The sequence below is a fragment of the Cloeon dipterum genome, chromosome 2 (assembly GCF_949628265.1).
Source record: "Cloeon dipterum chromosome 2, ieCloDipt1.1, whole genome shotgun sequence".
NCBI lineage: Eukaryota > Metazoa > Arthropoda > Insecta > Ephemeroptera > Baetidae > Cloeon > Cloeon dipterum.
The window spans coordinates 19,335,475-19,354,113 of NC_088787.1; the positions used below are offsets into that span (position 1 = coordinate 19,335,475).

At 41.1% G+C, this 18,639-nt stretch overlaps 4 protein-coding genes across 6 annotated transcripts in view; all 4 read left to right on the plus strand.

Annotated features, from left to right (window-relative positions):
* LOC135938098 (cytochrome b-c1 complex subunit 8) overlaps positions 1 to 16,057 on the plus strand; it is a 36,093-nt gene extending 20,036 nt beyond the window's left edge. Inside the window, exon 4 of the mRNA XM_065481639.1 lies at positions 16,047 to 16,057. The gene's annotated coding sequence lies outside the window, so the exon portion shown is untranslated. The remainder of the gene's footprint in view (positions 1 to 16,046) is intronic.
* On the plus strand, positions 173 to 4,620 carry DCAF12 (DDB1 and CUL4 associated factor 12-like protein). Of its 2 annotated transcripts, none has more exons than XM_065477389.1 (7): positions 173 to 373; positions 472 to 888; positions 1,558 to 1,776; positions 1,855 to 2,049; positions 2,365 to 2,617; positions 3,002 to 3,153; positions 3,565 to 4,620. In XM_065477389.1, exons 2-7 carry the CDS (start codon positions 472 to 474, stop codon positions 3,718 to 3,720), a joined length of 1,392 nt encoding a protein of 463 aa, XP_065333461.1. In that variant the 5' UTR covers positions 173 to 373; the 3' UTR covers positions 3,721 to 4,620. The 2 variants fall into 2 exon arrangements, with proteins under 2 accessions (XP_065333461.1, XP_065333462.1); XM_065477390.1 differs by having other exon boundaries at positions 1,558 to 1,764.
* Positions 5,174 to 9,986, plus strand: LOC135936848 (semaphorin-1A-like). 2 transcript variants are annotated; one of them, XM_065479832.1, is made up of 9 exons: positions 5,174 to 5,278; positions 5,541 to 5,669; positions 6,376 to 6,521; positions 6,590 to 6,759; positions 6,818 to 7,011; positions 7,060 to 7,151; positions 7,829 to 7,950; positions 8,003 to 8,311; positions 8,857 to 9,986. In XM_065479832.1, the coding sequence occupies exons 2-9, from the start codon at positions 5,570 to 5,572 to the stop codon at positions 9,323 to 9,325; spliced, it is 1,602 nt and encodes a 533-aa protein (XP_065335904.1). In that variant the 5' UTR covers positions 5,174 to 5,278; positions 5,541 to 5,569; the 3' UTR covers positions 9,326 to 9,986. The 2 variants fall into 2 exon arrangements, with proteins under 2 accessions (XP_065335904.1, XP_065335905.1); XM_065479833.1 differs by lacking the exons at positions 5,174 to 5,278; positions 5,541 to 5,669 and adding an exon at positions 5,811 to 6,307.
* The window catches only part of Sema1a (semaphorin 1a), a 29,255-nt gene continuing 22,498 nt past the window's right edge, over positions 11,883 to 18,639 (plus strand). Inside the window, exon 1 of the mRNA XM_065481604.1 lies at positions 11,883 to 12,172. The gene's annotated coding sequence lies outside the window, so the exon portion shown is untranslated. The remainder of the gene's footprint in view (positions 12,173 to 18,639) is intronic.

The window sequence follows — 18,639 nt, forward strand, 5'->3', positions numbered from 1 at the left end:
TACTCTCAAACTAAATATCTATATTTACGATAAAGTTGACAATATCCACTCCTAATTTAATATGAAATTAGAAAATATTTTAATTTTAAATGGAGTATGAAGCTTTTGATCGATTTTGACTGAGGAAAAATAATTATTTTCGTCCACTCTCAGTTGTGTTTGCTAATCTATATCGATACAGCTGGTTGACTCCATTGTTGACATGGCTGCTGTTTGATAGAACAATTTTACATTTTCCACCTTCTCATGAGAAACTCGCCAAGTTATGTCGACCTCCATCCGTGTCTTACATTCTTTCCGACTGATTAAATAACAAAGCAAGCGATTAAAAGCATCGCGCAGCAATCAGGGGAGCTGAATCAGCTGTACCAAGGTTAGCTTGTCTGTGCTGCTTCTCTGTGTCAATCTTAAGTTGTTTGGAAGAGCGAGTGAATTAATTTCCCAATTTACTGTTTCATTGTGATTGTGTAGATGGCTTCGTCCCGCAAGATCACAATTTACGGCAACAAACCGGCTTGCGCGAGTTCGGCGCGGCTGGAGGAGCGGCGGAGGGCCGCCGCGGCCGCCCGTTCAGAGAAGGATCGCAAGCCGGACAACAAGCCTGACGATTTTATCCGGTATGAAGACAGCGAGGAAGAGGACGAAGAGTGCTCGATGCAGGCTGTCAAGTATTCAAACAGTTTTGTGGATTATTTGAACATTAGAGAGCGTAACGGAAGCTACAACGCCATCGAGAGACTGAGAGTGAGCTGCGAGCATGGCACGCGACACATGCTGACGCACGAAATGTTCAAAGAGCACAATATCAAACTTGGAAACATGAACAAAGTGTTCTGTTCGCAATGGCTCAGTGATCGACAAGTAGTGTTTGGTACAAAGTGCAATAAGGTATGGTGTGAGAGAACGGTGTTTCCACGAGAGATTTGATAAGTTAATAATGCATTTTATTTTCAATCTTCATATCTGAGCACAGTGCTGATTTTTCAGTATGTTGACTGGGTGGTTCATATATGAAGAATTAACCCAGACATTAAACGGGCATCTAGGCGTTTAAAAAATTAGTACATCGTGAGTTCCAATCATGAAAGAACATTAAATTTTGTTCAACTGGTTTTTAAATTTGTGAAGATTTTTAATTAATTTTTTTAAACAATAATTGTAAATACAACATTACAATTTGATCCTTTGCTCGCCTGGAGGATGCCCAGGAACGAGATTGTGGGCACATCAAGGCGCTCCCTGAGCGCCATAATGGCAAAGGGATAAATTTCACATTTTCTATTTAAAAAGTTGAAGGTCGTCTACTTAGGATTCTTTTGACTCACCGTTTAATGTTCTATCACCATTAGAACCTGTGATAAATATAATAAATTTTGTAAATGCTTAGAGGTCCGTTTCACCAGTTTTCACTTAAATTTTTGAGAAAAGCACATTAAATTTTTCACTCAAGAAGGCTTTAACGAGAAAATGACAGACGACTCAAATCTCTCGCGAACACACCTAAAAGGCATGCGTAATGGAGACAATACGAATTTTTAATAAAATCTTAATACACAGATAATGGTGTACGACGTGGTGACGCAGAAGTTGGACCAGATCCCGTCACTGGTGGGGAGACGAGAGCAGGGCCCCGCAGACGGCCAGTGCGGCATCCACGCGGCGCAGATCAACCCTTCGCGGTCACTACTGGCGACCGGGGCGCGAAACTCGAGCGAGGTGGCCGTGTACAGACTGCCGACAATGGATCCCGTTTGCCTTGGAGAGGTAGGTGAAAATGTATGGAGCTTGACGCGACACGCGAATGTTGCCGGCCAGCGATCACGAGCTCGCTGATGCCGCGAATTCGAAATGCAGGGAGCGCACGGAGACTGGGTGTTCGACATGTGCTGGCTGGACGACCAGTTCCTTGTGTCGGGCTCGCGGGACACACGGATTGCGCTGTGGCGCATCCGCGATGAGCTGCCAGTGAAGGAGGCCGAGGCGACTGATGTGCCCAACTACAAGACAATCGTTCCCGTGTCGGTGAAAGACTGCAAGTCGGCGCAAAAGGTGCTTTTCAATTACTCTGCTCCGCTGGATTTTATGCCATTTCTTTTTATGGCACGTATTTGTATGCAAGTTGAAGTGATCAGCTAAATGTTTAAACTATTCCACGTAAAATAAATGGTTTGCTGTTTTTCAGCGTGTTTTTCCGAAGGTAAATAAAATAATACTCTAAATCAAATAAAAACCATAATCTCGGTTATTAATTCTGGCATATTTAAACAAATTTAAATTGCAATAAATTAATAAAATTAAAAAATAGTTATTACGAAAGGACACATTTTTTTATAAAAATAATGTGGTTTTCTCAATCCTGTGAAGGTGCGCGCAATAACGTACAACAAGGCATTCGAGGAGGTGGCCGCCCTCTCGCTCAATGGCTTCATCCACATCTGGAACGCGCACAATTTCAAGCAGAAGCTGTCGCGTAAACTGCCCTCGTGCCAGGAGAACGTGTGCCTCGCGGTGCAGGACACGGGCATGTATGCCGTTGGCTGTCGCTCCTACACCCTGCTGCTCGACCCGCGCACCCTACAGCCCATCAAGAAGGTCCCGTCACGTTATAGTGGCTGTGGTACGTTCAAAAGTTTCGCCTATTTGTTTGCTAATGTCCGTACAATTATTACCACAACCGGATTTTAAAAAGAAACTGCTGTAATGTACAGATTTTTCAGAATGCAGGTCAAAAGTGGACAACTATTTTTTTAATCCAAGCTATTTTTAAAATTATTGATTTCTCAACGTTGATTTGAAAATCCTAAGCAAATAATGTTACAGTTAAAAAAAATTATCTTGAGCAGTTATTTGGTAATTATTTTTATATTTTAATATTTTAAGGGTTTTGTTTCCCTAGGATTTTTGTTAGATACAAATTTTCTGCAAAAAATGTAGAAGAGGGCGGTTATTTCAGCCTTTTAGTCAATTGATCGCCTTTTCATCAAACCCTGATTTGTTGTAGGAATAAGATCGGCCAGTTTTCTTGGCGACATACTCACTATTGGCACGGGCGTTGGCGTCCTCATGTTCTACGATCTGAAGGCTGGCAAGTACATGGAGTCAAGTCTGAACCAAACTAGAACTGTGGCTCTCAAAGCGTCTAAAGGTTGGGTGGTAAGTAAAGCTCACAGTATTCACATTAATTTTTTGCAAGCCTTCACAAATCGCTAAAATTATCGGATTAAAAATTTTTGAAACCAATTCAAACTAAAATTACTATTTTCCTCAAAGCTTATGCAAATTAAATTTTTTTTAGCTACTTCTCTTAAAACTTAAAGTAAAAGTTAAGACAAGTCTTAATGATGTACAGTATTTTTTTTAACTTGTTACGGTTGAACGCCAAGATTTGGCGGTGGCTTTATTTACAAAAAAAGTTTTTTTCTAGTTTTCACATGGAATTTCTCTCAAATTAGAACAACAATGTGAAATTTTCATACAAGCTCATATGTGTCTTGGGTGTCTTGCAACTCTATTATAGTAAGCTTTGCCTGTGTTAAACTTAAATTGTTTGTATATTTGTTCCAGTACCCTGATGAAGAGTTTATGGACGTAATACAGCACATAAAATACACGCCTGCCATTTACACACATTGCTACGATCCATCGGGGACGAGACTGTTCACGGCCGGCGGCCCTTTGCCGGCAAATCTGTATGGCAACTACGCTGGTCTGTGGCAATAATTGTGCGTCAATTGACTATTCGTCAGCAAGAGATCTGCGTTCACGTCATTTTTGGTGTCATTTTTAGTGAGAGACGTTGTTGCTTCCTATCCATGCTTTGCTATTGTTTCAATCTTGCCTTGGGAAGCATGTAATTAGTTCAAACTGCTCTCTTGCACTTTCATTCAGACTTATCATTTTGATTCGCTTGGTGAACGGTGCGTGAGTGGCATTGCTTGTGCTCTGTACAAATGTGCAGCTATTCTGGATGCAGTACATGAGTTACAATTTATTCAGTAAAAGCCTGGAAGGCAGAAGAAAAATTGTGCCCTTAAAAGGTAAAATTTTGCTCTAATGAGCTCTGATAAGTACTTAATAGTCATCACCCCTCCTGAAGTTTTGAGTCACCCCCGTCAACAAAATGAACATTGCCTTTGGAAATATTTAATTACGCGCATGGCGAAGAGAGTTTTGTACCGTATTTATGCTCTCAATCAAGTTCAAACTGATTAGAGCACTGTATTTATTTGAATCACTTATTTTCGTTGAAAGAAATGCTAAATTAATATTTTGTATATATATTCCGCATGGTATGTATGGATGAAAATAATTTGATGTTGATATGATCCATTTCGCTACTATTTCACACAACGCTTTTGATTAAATTTCCATTTATACATATTAAACTTGTGATCATTGTGAGCTGATATCTTTGTTTTCCTAAAGCAAGATAATTTTCCACTTCACAAGATTGTATTTTTTCCTAAGCACTTATATTTTTTCAGTATTATTGTAACGTTACTCAAGCAAGAGCTTGATTGCATGCATGTTCAGAAAGATATCTCGACTTGTATCGCCATAGTGCAGTGTTCATGGGAGCAGTCTTAAAAATAAACACCATTTATACGCAAAACTTAACAAGCTGTTTGTTTTTTATGAACAAATCCTTATTTTAACTGGATGAATTTTAGTTTTTTAATTTTCTGTTGTATTGATTGAATATGAAATTGATACGAGGCCACGAGAAGTAAAATTTCATATTCCTTGTCTTTTTCTGGTAAATCACGCTAAATGAATTCAATATAATCTCATGCAGCTTTATGTTTCTCTGTCTTCAATTTTTTTCACCAGTAACCTCAGTAATAAATTAAAATTGCATAATATTACATATTATGATCCTAGAGAAAATAAAGTGCGTTAAATTTAGAATGAGTTAGAATAATATCCTGAAGAGAGAAGAGTGCTCATTTTTACATTTTCTCGATCCTAATGAAACATCTCAGGTTTCATCAAATGACACGTGGCAACGTCAAATCAAAAAATATCAACGTTAGAAGTATTGTAAGGAAAGCAGAGATTTGGAGCCAAAAATCCTTGCCAGATGAGCATATGCTACACTGAAAGTTATTTCTCAACTCATATAGATAGAGAGGAGTATCATACGATTTTTTGATCATCGTGAAGAAAGCCTGTAGCTTAGCTGCCTTGCGCGCGCCTCGCACTTCAACCACGCGCTGCAACAACGTAGGCTGCAAAACCCGCGTATGCTGCATTACGCACAAATTCGATAGTTTTTAATGTAAGTATTTGTTTCTATTTCATCTAGGCCTCTGCCCTACCTTTTTCTCTATCGTAAATCGGTCTCCGCTGGTTTGAGAAATAGAGCAAATTTTAATTTTGCGTTTAAATCACTTTATCGGTACCAAATAATTGGTGTTTTTTTTCCAAAATAGGAAATTCCTGGCAGCAAATAATGACTTCATGGCCTAAATTCCGTGCGAATATCTTGTCCATTTTATGCTGCGCAAGTTGAATTGCAAAATGCATCCTATTTTTTGCAGCACTCTTCCCGATTATCCCAAGATTGTAAATGACTGGGAGAGACAGTGTTCTGTGGCTTTTGGCCATGTGTAGCCTCGGCACAGCCGCTTGGCAGGGCAATACTCAGCCCAAGTTGATCACCCTGCTAGGTGAGTCGCACTTATTTTTCTGCTGTATTAATTGTTCCAAAATTAATTGTTTTCTAGAATATCCGGAGTCGGATAAATTGTTACAGTTAAGACATATTGATTTCGATCGAACTCAATTTATTCAAAATCGATAGCATTTTTGTGGTGTTTACGAACCAAGCATATTCGGTAAGATGTTTTTTTGTCGCTTTTAATTTAAATTTTATCATCTCGTGTTGGCCTCATAACTCATATTTATCCTTTTCTTAATTGAGGCAGCTGCTCGCAGTCAGTGTGAAAATTAGCCTCGAGAGGCACCATAATAAATTATAATTTAAAACTAAATTGAGCTGTCGGCCAGTTCAATTGCCATTTAGCCATGTTTGTGTTCTTCGCTATTGTCACAGCAATCCGCAGCGGCGCACTCACTTAAAATATCGGAGGCAGATAACCTGGCTGGCAAATGTGACGCACAGGTTGCCTACTTTGAAACCTGTACCAATGCACACGCAAAAGACGTATCCCCATAAAACCAGAGTAAAATTGAATATTTTGTCTATAATAACTACGATGCAACCTTCAAGTAAAGATTATTGGTGTAAATTTCGTTGAGTTTGCTTGACTTCCAGCAAAAGGTTTGGCCTTCGACACCCGTGCACGTGCGTGGTTCTCTCTAAATTTGACAACATTTCGCCGTCAATTACCATATTTTTATACTGCAAAACAGGTTCGGATAATAAGATGCATCGCTTTTCGGGCAATAACACCCACCCTGACCAATTTCGCCTGATCGTCCAAGATGAGCAGAACCTGCTGGTCGGAGGCAGAAACCTCGTGCACAACCTCACCCTGACAGATCTGACCGAAATTCAGGTTCTTCAACCACTCAAAATTATTTATTTATGTATTATAATCCGAAATTGGTGCTCATTATTCTACAGAAACTGGCCTGGGTCTCTCCCGATAATGACAGGACTATGTGTTCACTGAAGGGCCAGGATTTTGAGCAATGTCAAAACTACATTCGAGTTCTGATCAAAATTTCGACAGGACGTTTCCTGATTTGCGGAACCAATGCCTACAACCCCGTGTGCCGAGTGTACGCTTCACAGGTGAAGATAATTATTCAATTTATTCATATTTCGGATTTTTGAACTATTAATTGAAATGCCATCTGGGTATTTTATGGAGAGAGAATGGTCAGGGAGAGGTTCCTGCCCGTACGGACCAAACGTCAAAAGCACGGCCGTGTTCGTTGACGGTGAGTTGTACAGCGGCACCTACGCAGATTTCGCGGGCTTCGATCCCGTAATCTTCAGAGAACCTCTGCGGACGGCGCAGTTCGACTCGAACACCTTCAACCGTGAGGTCTGGCAAATTTTAAAACTCGCATAAAACCAGTTCTTTGCAGATCCCGTTGATTTTGTCAATTCGTTTGCTCATGGCGATTATGTCTACTTCTTTTTCCGCGAGAAAGCAGTCGAATGCACCAACTGCGGGAATGTAAGTTTCTAAATCTGGATAAATGATTGTGCTGTCCACACGTTGAAATGTGTGGCTACAAATCTGGTAGTGATTGGCACCAATTTTATAAGGTGTATTTAAACTTGTGTTTTGAAGTTTTGTTTGTTGGTTTTTTACACGGCCTTTTTTATGAGAAAAAATCGTTTCTATGAAAAAGGCAATTTTAAAGCTTATATATAAAGACTAAAAGTTATTTTAGAAAAGTTATGAGAAATGGATTTCTGCAAATTTTAAGCCATGAAAAATAAGGCAAAATCAAAGCTAAAACTAATTTTAGTGCAGTTAATAATGGCACTCGTGGTGGAAAAATTGATAGTTAAATAAATTAAAATTTAAAATAACTTTTTATTTTGAATATTTAAAAAGTGGCTAGTTGATGAAACAACCGTGATATAACTTGTCAACATTTCGGTTTAAAGCGTCTTGGATGTTATGAGAGAAAACTACCAAATTTAAATGTTAACGTAAAAAGTAACGGTTTCGATATTTTCCATTCGCAAGGGAAAGTGGAATTCCAGTATTTGTTATAAAAACTGCTGAGAAAATTCGGTTTATTCCTAATAAAAAACTTGAAACTGATTTTCAGTCAATTTTCGGTTCATTTGTCCAAGTCCAAACCCTATTCATTAAACTGAATCCATTTGATATTATTCCAGACAATTTACTCAATAGTAGCGAGAGTTTGCAAGTCGGACAAGGGTTACCGCAGTTTCACGTCGTTTTTGAAGACCAGACTCACATGCTCTGTGCCTGGAGAAGATTTTTACTTTGACCAAATAGGGAAGTATTTATTAAAAACGCGAGAATTACTTGAAAAACACTCGCTTAACAGAATCCACGTCCGACGTCATTGAGGGTCGCTATGGCGCTGAATCGGCGGAAATGGTTTACGCAGTTTTTAACGCTTTGAACAACGGGTCCGCCGTCTGCGCGTTCCGGTTGCAAGACATTTCCAAAGCATTTGACGGACCTTTCGCGGGGGTGACAGAAAAAGTGCCTGATCCGAGGCCTGGAAAGTGCGTCAATGACTCGGTTCCGATTCCTAGTGCGACCCGCAATTTTATACAGAAACACCCGCGCATGCAACAGTCGGCTGATAGCTTCTTTGGACGGCCAATCGTCACCCAAGTGACTTCCAAGTAAGATTATTTCAATTATTTGATAATTTTCTTCTTGAATTGTAAACGATCAACACCAACATGTGATTCAACAAATTATTCTTTATAACCATATCTTTTGTCATCCCTGATACTAAGGGGAAATAAAATATCTTATATTATTTGCATTGACGCAGTGAGGATAATGCCTTAACAATGCGAGTCAGTGGACTTGTCAAGTGGTTAGTGAGCTAAAATTAGGGATAAATTATTAGTCATCCCAGATAAGTTCCAAGTTACTAACCATAAAAATTTCTTCTAATATATTGAATTATAATATTTCTGGTAGGCTTATGTGTTTAAGTTTATAGTGTTTAAGATTCACCGTTGGCATTTCTGACTTTAAATTTGAACCGCACAGGGTCGAAAAATTATAAAAAGATCTGATTTAAGAAATTTGTTTGTGTTTAGATATGATAGATATAATTTTTACCAGCTTTTAAAGCGGCAAATTAAAATAAACTATTAAAAAAATCACGCAGCCCTGAAAAATATTATAAATTAAATAAAACTCGAACGATTTCCAGCTATCGTTTCACGCACATCGCGGTGGACCCGCAAGTGAAGACGCCGGGCGGCAAGGCGTACGACGTGCTTTTTATCGGCACGGACAACGGCAAGGTGATCAAGGCGGTCAACGCCGAGTCGGCCGACAACCCGAAAAAAGTCAACTCGGTGGTGATTGAGGAAATCCAGGTGTTCCCTCCTGCGGTCGCTATTACAAGCCTAAAGATCGTCAGACACGAATCTCTCACTGAACCTCGGCTGATCGTCGTATCCAACTCGGAGATCCAATCGATCAAATTGCACCGATGCGACAGTAACATTTTGGTAAATAATTCGTGCAGCGTTTGTGTCGGCTTGCAGGATCCGCACTGCGCGTGGGACAAACAGGCTCAAAAGTGTGCGACGAAGAATTCAGCAACCCGCTGGAACGACGAGAACAGTTTCTACCAGAGCATCGCCACCGGCCTCCACGGCTCCTGTTCTATCTAGCCCTCGCCTGAAGACCAAAATTTGATTCCCAGGAAAAAAATGATAGAATAAACAAAGAAAAGAGAGGTGAACCGACTTAAAGGACAGTATATGGATGTCAAAAAATATAATTTGAAATGTCCAGCTACAGATTCCAAAAATCTGAGTGCCCAACGTGTTGGAAATTTTGGAATCGGCCATCCGCCTCCACGTTAGCCGTAACAAGCCCCGGACAAAGAGAACGGCCAAGAACATTTTGTGACGTCATCAGGATTAAGTCCGTTTATTTTCAGGACACACCCTGATTAGGCTGATTGTTGTTCCATGCCAATTGTTTGAATTGAAAGCATGGGGAATATAAAGGAAATCTAACAAGCAGCCCAATTACTGTTAAAAGTGAGGCATCCTTATTTTTGTCTTTACCCTGAAAAGTTATGACGTCACAATGCTCTTTTGTCCAGTGATTATAAGTACTAACGCGGAGGCCGATTCCTCAAATTCCAACGGCACTCCAATTCTCAGAATTTGTATACCATTTAAAATACCATTTTTCGACATAAATTGTCCTGTAAGACAGATCACCGTTTAACCAAAAAAGTAATTTCACACTCGAAATCTATATATCGCTAATGTTCAGATAAAAGGGAATCAATAAAATTTATACCTTAAGTTTGATACGAATGACGAATTTCTTTGTTTTCCCCAAGACCTATTTGTTCACGAACAATTATTTATATTTTTAAAAGCTTAATGGAAAAATAATGACGATAGTGGACATGTAAACCTTATTTATACTTGAAAACATATTATGTAATTTTTGAAGACATGTATAGGAATGTTTTAATTATTTTCTTAACCGGATCTCGCTCTTATTTCTATTATTCTCTTTAGTAATTCTTCCAAATAATGCAATCATACAAATAAAATAGAGAAGAGGTATACTTATTATCCTACCGGTCATTTCGAATCAGAGCAGATTCTCCATGTTTTAATTTTTCAGGAAATTAAAACATACCTTGTTATATTAGCCTTACTCTGGTATAATTCATGCATTTAGACTTTTTACTAATCAATATCAGGTTCATTAAAAAGACTAAAAGAAATAAACATTTCAGGTTTGAGTTCTGACACAAATCAACTCTAAAATAGCGGCCAAGCCATTTGAAGTTTATGCATGATACAAAGAGCACATAGGCTAACGCAAGGATTTATAAAAAGGAATTAATCTTAATAAACCCAAGACGATGAGCCATTAGAAGAAGTTACTTTGCCCAAATCAACTTGGCACATCATAAATTTCATTCAGATAGTTTGTTTTTTTCATTAGTTTTTATAGGTGGAAAAAATATAATAATTCTCAGAATAATGCTAAAATATCAAAAAGCTCACCTGCAGTAATGAAAAGATACAAAAGCTCGGTGGGCCTGGCGGCTTCTGCTTGAAAATTGAACCCGCTCGAAGTATTCCTTACTTGACTCCAGCGTATTCACGGTTCACGCGCGAACAGCGCGCGGCGCTCACACTCAACACCTACCGTTTACCAGAAGCGCTAGAAAATTTTGAAATTTAAATTGAATTGAATAAATATGTATTTTTCCTGTGTGTCGTTTGTGTTGGAATTTTTAAATTATTAAAATATATATTGCATATCAACAAAAACTATTGAACATATTTATTTAATAAATATACACAATGGAATAAAATAACAAAAAGCGCTGGCGTTGCTATAAATAGCACAACTTGTCCAAGGCCGAAATTCGCGGCGGCTGATTACGAGACTCGAAATTTTCCGGCTGGCGCAGCGTTGGGTACATGGCTGAAACTCATAATACATATTTTGAAATAAATATATCGCACTGAAAAAGTGAGTAAATATATTGAGCGAGTTTTAGCTTTGATGTATGGCTTCAACGGGGATTTTTACGGTTCGATCGTGTCGGTTTTAGGCGGTATGGTGTTTCAGAGGTGGTTTTAAATAATTTTGAGCGTGGCGCGTCAAAAATCTTAATATTAAAATGTTTAAAATTTAGTTTTTGCTCTGCCCCCCCCCCAGAAGGGTAGAGTTTTAGCGAGATGTTTGCCAGGAATGTTGCCTTTACTCACTATATGTGCTTTCTATCTTTCATTCATTTTTGACAAACTGTTTTTTGAAATGTATATGTACATTTTTATGGTGAGAATAAGCAAGCAAATAATAATAATAACTATAAATACTTGTAGGCTGACGGTTATTGTGCCCTTATTAGCAGTACGTATGGGAAAAAAATATAAATATGTATATTTTTAGAGACGCGCATTGATCATTTGGATGGTTTCGTTCATATTGTACACACTCATTATAATTAATTGTATCAGTTCAGTACTTCAGTACCATACAAAATAGCATTAGCTATACATTGGAATAGGCTCATTCATTCCGCATATTCTGGATGTGAAGTGGCTCAATCCGTCCCCGTCCCCACGGGATGCCTGTAGGTGGAGTGGAGGTGTTGGCTGCATGCGCGGCTATCGATCGGCACAGGGTTGCCAGGCATCCGGCAGATGGCGCCGGGGCGGTGTGGGCTCGTCGGAATGGTGACAACAAAAACGTCACTTCCGCGAACATAACACCATTGATTGCCAGTCTCGGCTATCGATTATTGAAGACAAGTTCGCATGCAGACTCGGTGCTGGCCAGTTTTCGTGGGGAATGCGTGGCGGTTGGTGCGAAAGGAGGCTGCGTCGGCTGTGCTAGTGGCCGCTGCTGCCGTGGCCGCGGACGCAGTTCGCGTCGTTGCCGAGTAAGGCCAGGCCGTCCTTCGGTCCCGAGGCGAGTATCCCTCGGACTATGGCACTAGCACCACTGCTCCCGCTCGGACACCTCGCTAGGTACGTTGCCCCGAGCACCCCCCGGCCCCGCCGACCTACCCCGTCCTGCCACCTTGCCCAGGTGACGCGCCCTTGCACCGTTCGGGCGATATCGATTGGCCCACCCCCCTGACGCCTCGTAAACATATACATACAGCATCCCTTGACGGTGTGTGCGGGGTCGGGATGGGCCCGGAGACACACCCCCAGGGCCGCCCCCGCTTGATTCCACCTGCCAGGGTGGGACCAGGGTCGAGTTGTGTCATAAACGGTCGAATCTTGTCCTGCGCCGTGCACTTTGTTTGCCGAATGCGGCATAATTTAATATTCATCTCTGGCTCTTCGATCCTCCCTGACTCAAATCTGTGAAGAGACGAAATCTTATTTCTTCGGGCACCAGGGTCAAAATTAGGACCTAGCCATGATATAGTGTCCAGATTCGCGTGGTTGGAACATGTTTTTTGCCCAATTTCCGATTTTTCCTCTCAAACACTGCCTGGTTTTGTTTGGGATTTTTTGTTCTCTTTATTAAATTTCAACATAACCTTTAAACATGTCGAGAAAACAATCCACTGAAACATCTATAGAGCGTCATTTATCCTCGTTAGTATAATTTTTTCTGTCAAGACGCCCATCAGAGCAATTAGCACCGTCCGCGTAACTTCCCGCTGACCTTTGGAGGACACTTCTTTCTTTGTCAGCACTAGTTGGCAACAAAACATTATCGATTGCGACAGAGCACCGAGCTGGACTTTAGTCCATGAAATCAATCAAAACAACTGCGTCTCGGAAATGCTCATAGTAACTAACTGCAAATTAATTCAGACAGGACGACAGGAAAATTAGATGTGATGACGGGTCTGCTACTTTTTCAGAGTCAGCTAAACGACCGAATTAGGCAACCTTCGTGCAAATTATGGCTTTGAGTAATTGAGCTGCTCCCAGGACTGCAATCAGATTAATATCTTGAGAGCTTAGTCACTTAGAAAAATTCCCTCGTATTATTCATCCTTGGCAACCTGCATTTTTTATTAAAAAAGAGCCCAGTCCATTAAAAATGGATATTAATCACGGAAAACTACTAAAAATTAATTTAAAAAATCATGAACATCCTGACTATTAATAATTAATTTCTGTTTTTTGGTGCCATTCCCGAAAAATTTTTTAAATAAGATTGGTTCTTAAGGGGTTTTATAAATTTAGCGACACGCAGCTTGTATGGTTTCGCTTGTTCTTCTGACAATTTAATCCTTTCAAACCCCTTAGAAATGCTTAAACCCTTGATTTTGAAGGTTAAGCAATTTTCGTTTGAAAATTATAAAATGACAGAAGCTAAAATAATTTTATCGAGTTCTGAAAATAAGATATTATTAATTTCAATAATGCAAAAAACAATCCCCTTTTTATTTACTTTTAAATAACCGATCAGCGTACAATCTGTCCGCTAAAATTGAATTGATTCACCGGGTTTACTTTCTTTCGTGTCGTTTTATCCCTCGTGGCAGCCGTGTTTTAAACCTTGCTAGAGATTAGTTGTCGCTCAAACTCCAAGGAGTCGATCGCGGCGAAGGTAAACAGTTCGATTCGATCGGCGGCGCGGGCGAACCCATTGTTTTGCGTGCTGAAGAAAGAAGCGCGGCTGCTGTGCAGATAAAAAGGCCTCAGAGGATATAGCTGCCGAATTGCAAGATTGCGGCTGCGGGCGGTGGGCAGCCATAAAAATATTAAACGTCTTGGGCACTGATTTGGCCGGCCGCTCGGCCGAAAGAAATTGCCCAGCGGGGCCCCTCGCGCCCTCTGCCGGCGGCAAATGGATTGGAAAAACTCGCTCGCACCGTCTTCTTTGATCTGCTTCCTGCTCGCTTGGCCGGATTAATCAATTCGCAATTTTATTGAAACAGAAAATTGCATGCTGCTGCCCTGAAGTTTCCGAAATTCGCTTGCTGTGGTGTAGCTGCAGATGAAAATCTTTGAGCCTAATCATGCCAAAATTACCTTTTCAAGTGTTTTGCAAAATATTTATTCTTGGATTTGAAAATTCTCGTTAGATATAAATTTTGTATTCAATCTCTGGTGCTCGAAGGATCATTTTGCCAAGATAAACTAATATAAACTCAAATAGAAACAATGGAAGGAGAATCGCTTTAATTTGTTTGAGAAGAGCATGTTTGGAGAGCGCAGTTAGTTTGAATTGAGATGTTCTGGAAAGGGGCTCTCAAAACGGGGACTTCAATGTGGAGGGCGGTGGATTAGATCAATGAATTTTGGTGGCTTCTACGTATGGGATATTGCTGGAACTAAAACGGAATGTTTGCGGCATAATTTCACAGCATACGAGGCAAGATAAGGAGCAATTTTCGGACAGGCTTTTTGTGTTTGTTCACAATTTCATTTGATTAATAAAATGCAAAAATGTGCTTTTCTTTCGTCAGTAAAAAAATTATTTAAAGCTACCACTTCAGCTTCAGGGCTGCGTATGCGTTTTTTAAAGTTTGAAATCGGTTTTGCAAGTCGAAAAATGGCTCCGAGGATTTTCATATTTTACGCGACGCTGTTGCGCATTTTCAACGTCGTCCGTATTACATTTAACTGCAAAGTGGGTGTCGGGAAGCCATACTGTTAAAACGACGCCAGCCAGACATTTGATCGTTGCAGGTTGTGCGGTTCGCGTGATTTTGGAAGAATTCCTGCAGCGTGTCATCGGAGTTGCTGCAGGGAACCGAAATAAGTCAACAAGTGGACGATCTAGCAAGGAAACTCACTAATCTGAAATTTTATCCAGCCAAGCTGAAAAGAATAAAAACGGCTTTTCTATATCAAATGAGAAAAATTAATCAAAAGAATTGCTCTGCTAGGGATGGCATTACTTCCTCCTTATCTAAATCCCCTGCCGGCCCAGCAGGGAACGCCAAGGAGCAAAGCCTGGCGTACGTATCCATTTCCAGATTAAAACCGCGCTCTTCGGATCGAACAATTGCTGCTGGTGCCGCCGCTGCAGGCCGGATTTGGCGTCCGCAGTGCGCATTTAGTGTACGGCCGGCCGGCGTGTGTCTTTAATTGGGTCGAGCTTGCCGTCAAATTCGTCCCCAGGGCGCCGTTGTACACCCTCGGAACCTTCAGTCCTCCGCAGGGAGCGAGCGAACGAGTGACCAAAATTTGGCGTTATGGCCGCACGCTCGAAACGGGCGTCTCGGCGCTGTTAACAGTCGAGCGGCGGCGATAAACGACCCTCTAATTTCGCCTTAATTGGCCCTGAATAATTTATTAATCGGCTTGTTTGCCGACAAGTAACTGCTCGGCGAGAATTGTGCCACTCGCAATGCCAGGTGCTCTTGTCGGCGGCTTAATGAAACAGAACGCTTCTCGCTTCTTGCCTGGCAGACTGCGAAGTGGAATTTGCGACACGCGTTGCTTCAAAAGCTTCAGAATTTCCATTTCCCACTTGGCAGCTCGCATCTCACTCGATCTTAACGCTCCACTCCTCCTTTCCACCTCTAATTACAAACTTGATTATTTCTGCAACCCTCGTCAAGTCGTCAGCCTCCAGTTTGGAAATTTGTTTTACCTGCCAGGTTACGGGTCTGCAGTCTGGATACAAAGTTTCGAATTGAATGTTTTGCAACTTGTTGTATTCTGGCCTAGTCACTCAGAGTAAAATATTGTCAATTAAAAATCATGGTTTTCATCTCGTTGCCTTTTAAATCTTGTGAAAAATGTTTCAAAACCATCATGAAGCCTTCATCAGTTCTTCACTATGTTGCGAGAAAGAAAGAAATAAATAGAATTCGAAAAAATTAATCAAAATTCCCTAAGCTCAGGCCGACAATACCTATACGCACAAAGCCTTTCTTCTCGCGGTGGGTTCTACGACCACCAGCTGCAGCAAATTCAGAAATTCCTTGAGCAAATATCCTAAAAATGTCTACGCACAAAGGAGGGAAAGCCAAATTTAAACCCGCGCAACTTAACAAGACAATTGGACTTTATTAATTTACTCTAAACAGTACACAAGAAAGAATACAACGCGGATCACTAGAATTCCGTTTCCGACGCCTCCGAACTGATATCACTCGCTCCCTTCTGGACCATAAACCCTACGTCGCTCCGCCACTGCCGAAACTGGCAGAAATTAGCAGCAGCCTGACCGCTCACTCGCCGACATCTTAAAGTCCACGGCACGGCCCTGCGACGGAAGTCCTCGGCGTTGCCCACGAGCCCTCCAAAAGTGATCTCCTACCTTGTCTAATTACGCTGTCCGACTTCGGCTCGTTTAACTCGTGGACTTCGCTTCTCCTCGTTCCGTCCTTGTTCGGGTTTTTATACGGTCCTTTCTCCTCCTGCGTCTAGCTCCTCCTCGTTCTCCACGTTAACCCCTTCCTGTGCCTGTCGTCTTTTGAGAGGGTAGCTTTACTCCCCTAAGAAAGAAGAAGGTTATCCCCTTAGCACCCTCATCCCCACTTCCTTAAAGCGCCCCTGCCCTTGCATCACACCATAATCCTCCCCCAAGGGCAGGGCGCACATCTCATCTAGACTGGCATCCTTGGTGGTAGTCGATCCTGATTAGCTTATGGTGCCAGTTAAATTTGGGGTGGGCCCTTCACTTGACTTTAATAGAGTGCTGGGTTGCTTCTTTCCTACAAACATATTGTCTCAATGATTATTTTATCTGTCATTTAGAAATTTATCACAATGCGTCTCAGTACATGTATGGTCAATTAAGTTTTTCCCGGCGACATATAGAAATTTAAACAACTTTAGAAATCAGGAAACTTCCATGTCTCGACGATCGACATATTTTTTTTTACTCCTGCCTGCCTTCATGACAAGTCTTCGTCACACACAATTTGAATTAGATTAAGATGTTTAAGTTCGGAAAGATTTCTTCCTGGTCGGCTATCGTAGTTACGAACAACAACAAGATATCAATGCGGCTACAATAATTATTATTTTATGAGCCTGAACCAACCTTACCGCCGGTTATCATTATCATTCAAAACCGGTATCAGAAGAAAACAATTTTGACACCTTTGCCATAATGATAATGCTAGTTGGATGAAATGACCGGTACTTTTGCTTAGAAACCGGTATATCAAGACTCATGCGATTGCACTAACCACAGTAATCACCGTGCCTCCTTCTAGACTTTTAGCTGTTTTCGATTCCGCTGACTCACCAGATCTCTTCTCGAAATTAAATCCTAAACTTAACATATTAAAACACTTCACGGGGACAACCAAATGACGAATAAAATCACTTTACACAACAAATTAAAATTTTTCGCATCAATTTTCGCCTCAAAATAATAAGTAGACTCTCTTTGCTGGGTACTCTTTATCTGCAGTGGGACCATTGTGGACCACCTGCGCACTGCTCCCGTGGCTCGCTGACGTTCTTTTGATGGCGAGCATAATCCCAAAAATTCCGCAGCAAGTTGAAGGTAACTCGGCCCGTCCTTTCCAGAACAATCAACAATTTTTGCCTGAGGCTTTCTATCCATTCTGCTGGGACCTGATGCAATTTGAACGATTTAAAATTTTCCTCATATTTTGGGACCTTCAACGCCGTTCTCGAAGACTTGGCCAGCCAGACTCGAATACTTTCTGTCTCATCTACTGAGCGAATTGTTGTGGGAGGTGGCGGACCATCACTCGATTTTCCATCTTGGACTTGAATTATTGCCACTGGCTGACTTCCTGTTTGGACGAGAACCCACATTTTTGAATCAGGCGGCACTTTGTTCTCTTGAAATGACCTTTGAGGCTGAATCTGCTCCGGAAATGTCTTTTCCTCATAGGAATCGAATTTATTCAAAGCTGCGATTGTGACAAAATTTACCTCACTCCTCCCCAGGTCGTTGGCATTTTCCTGGAATGCGTCTCTCTTCGTTTGTTGATTGAGGCCAAAGGGAATTTCTCCCCATGGGAATTGAAGCACCTGTCTAGAAGAAATTAGATTCACCTGGTGCTTGATCAAAAAATCACAGCCGATTAAACCTTCAAAGGTGACTCCTGAACCCTCGACGACAACAAATGCATGACTACAACCCATTTTCCCCCAATCGACAAATAACTCAACCTGGCCAACAACCTTCATTGGCGCGCCATTCGCAGATCTGACGTCTTGTAGGAAAGGCACGATGATGGCGCGCAATTTCTTAGCTAACGCGAGCGACATCAAACTAACCATTGCACCTGAACTCACCAGAAATGGGACATCTTTCTCTACGACTCGACCAACGACAGCAAAACCCGATGTAGGTGTCACTCTGTGCACTGCGGCCTGCAAAATATCTTCTGAAATTAATTCACGACTGGTTGTTTTTTCACAAAAATTAATGTCAGCTTTATTTTTTATGACAGGGGGGAGGGAATTTGTTTTTACTCCCCCCATTTCCCGTTTTTTGCGTCGCTCTCAGGGCAGTCAAAAGGGGGATGGCCTTTGTTAAAGCATTTTGAACAAACTAGCACAGGACAGTTATTCAACGAATG

Bases quoted from the DNA above. Each gene is read 5' to 3' on its own strand.
- DCAF12 (XM_065477389.1), top strand. From the start codon at position 472: ATGGCTTCGTCCCGCAAGATCACAATTTACGGCAACAAACCGGCTTGC. The intron at 1,777-1,854 runs GTATGGAGCTTG...TTCGAAATGCAG, and splicing joins TTGGAGAGGTAGGTGAAAAT to GGAGCGCACGGAGACTGGGT. The intron at 2,618-3,001 runs GTACGTTCAAAA...GATTTGTTGTAG, and splicing joins GTCACGTTATAGTGGCTGTG to GAATAAGATCGGCCAGTTTT.
- LOC135936848 (XM_065479832.1), top strand. From the start codon at position 5,570: ATGACTGGGAGAGACAGTGTTCTGTGGCTTTTGGCCATGTGTAGCCTC. The intron at 6,522-6,589 runs GTTCTTCAACCA...ATTATTCTACAG, and splicing joins CAGATCTGACCGAAATTCAG to AAACTGGCCTGGGTCTCTCC. The intron at 7,012-7,059 runs GTGAGGTCTGGC...AGTTCTTTGCAG, and splicing joins CGACTCGAACACCTTCAACC to ATCCCGTTGATTTTGTCAAT.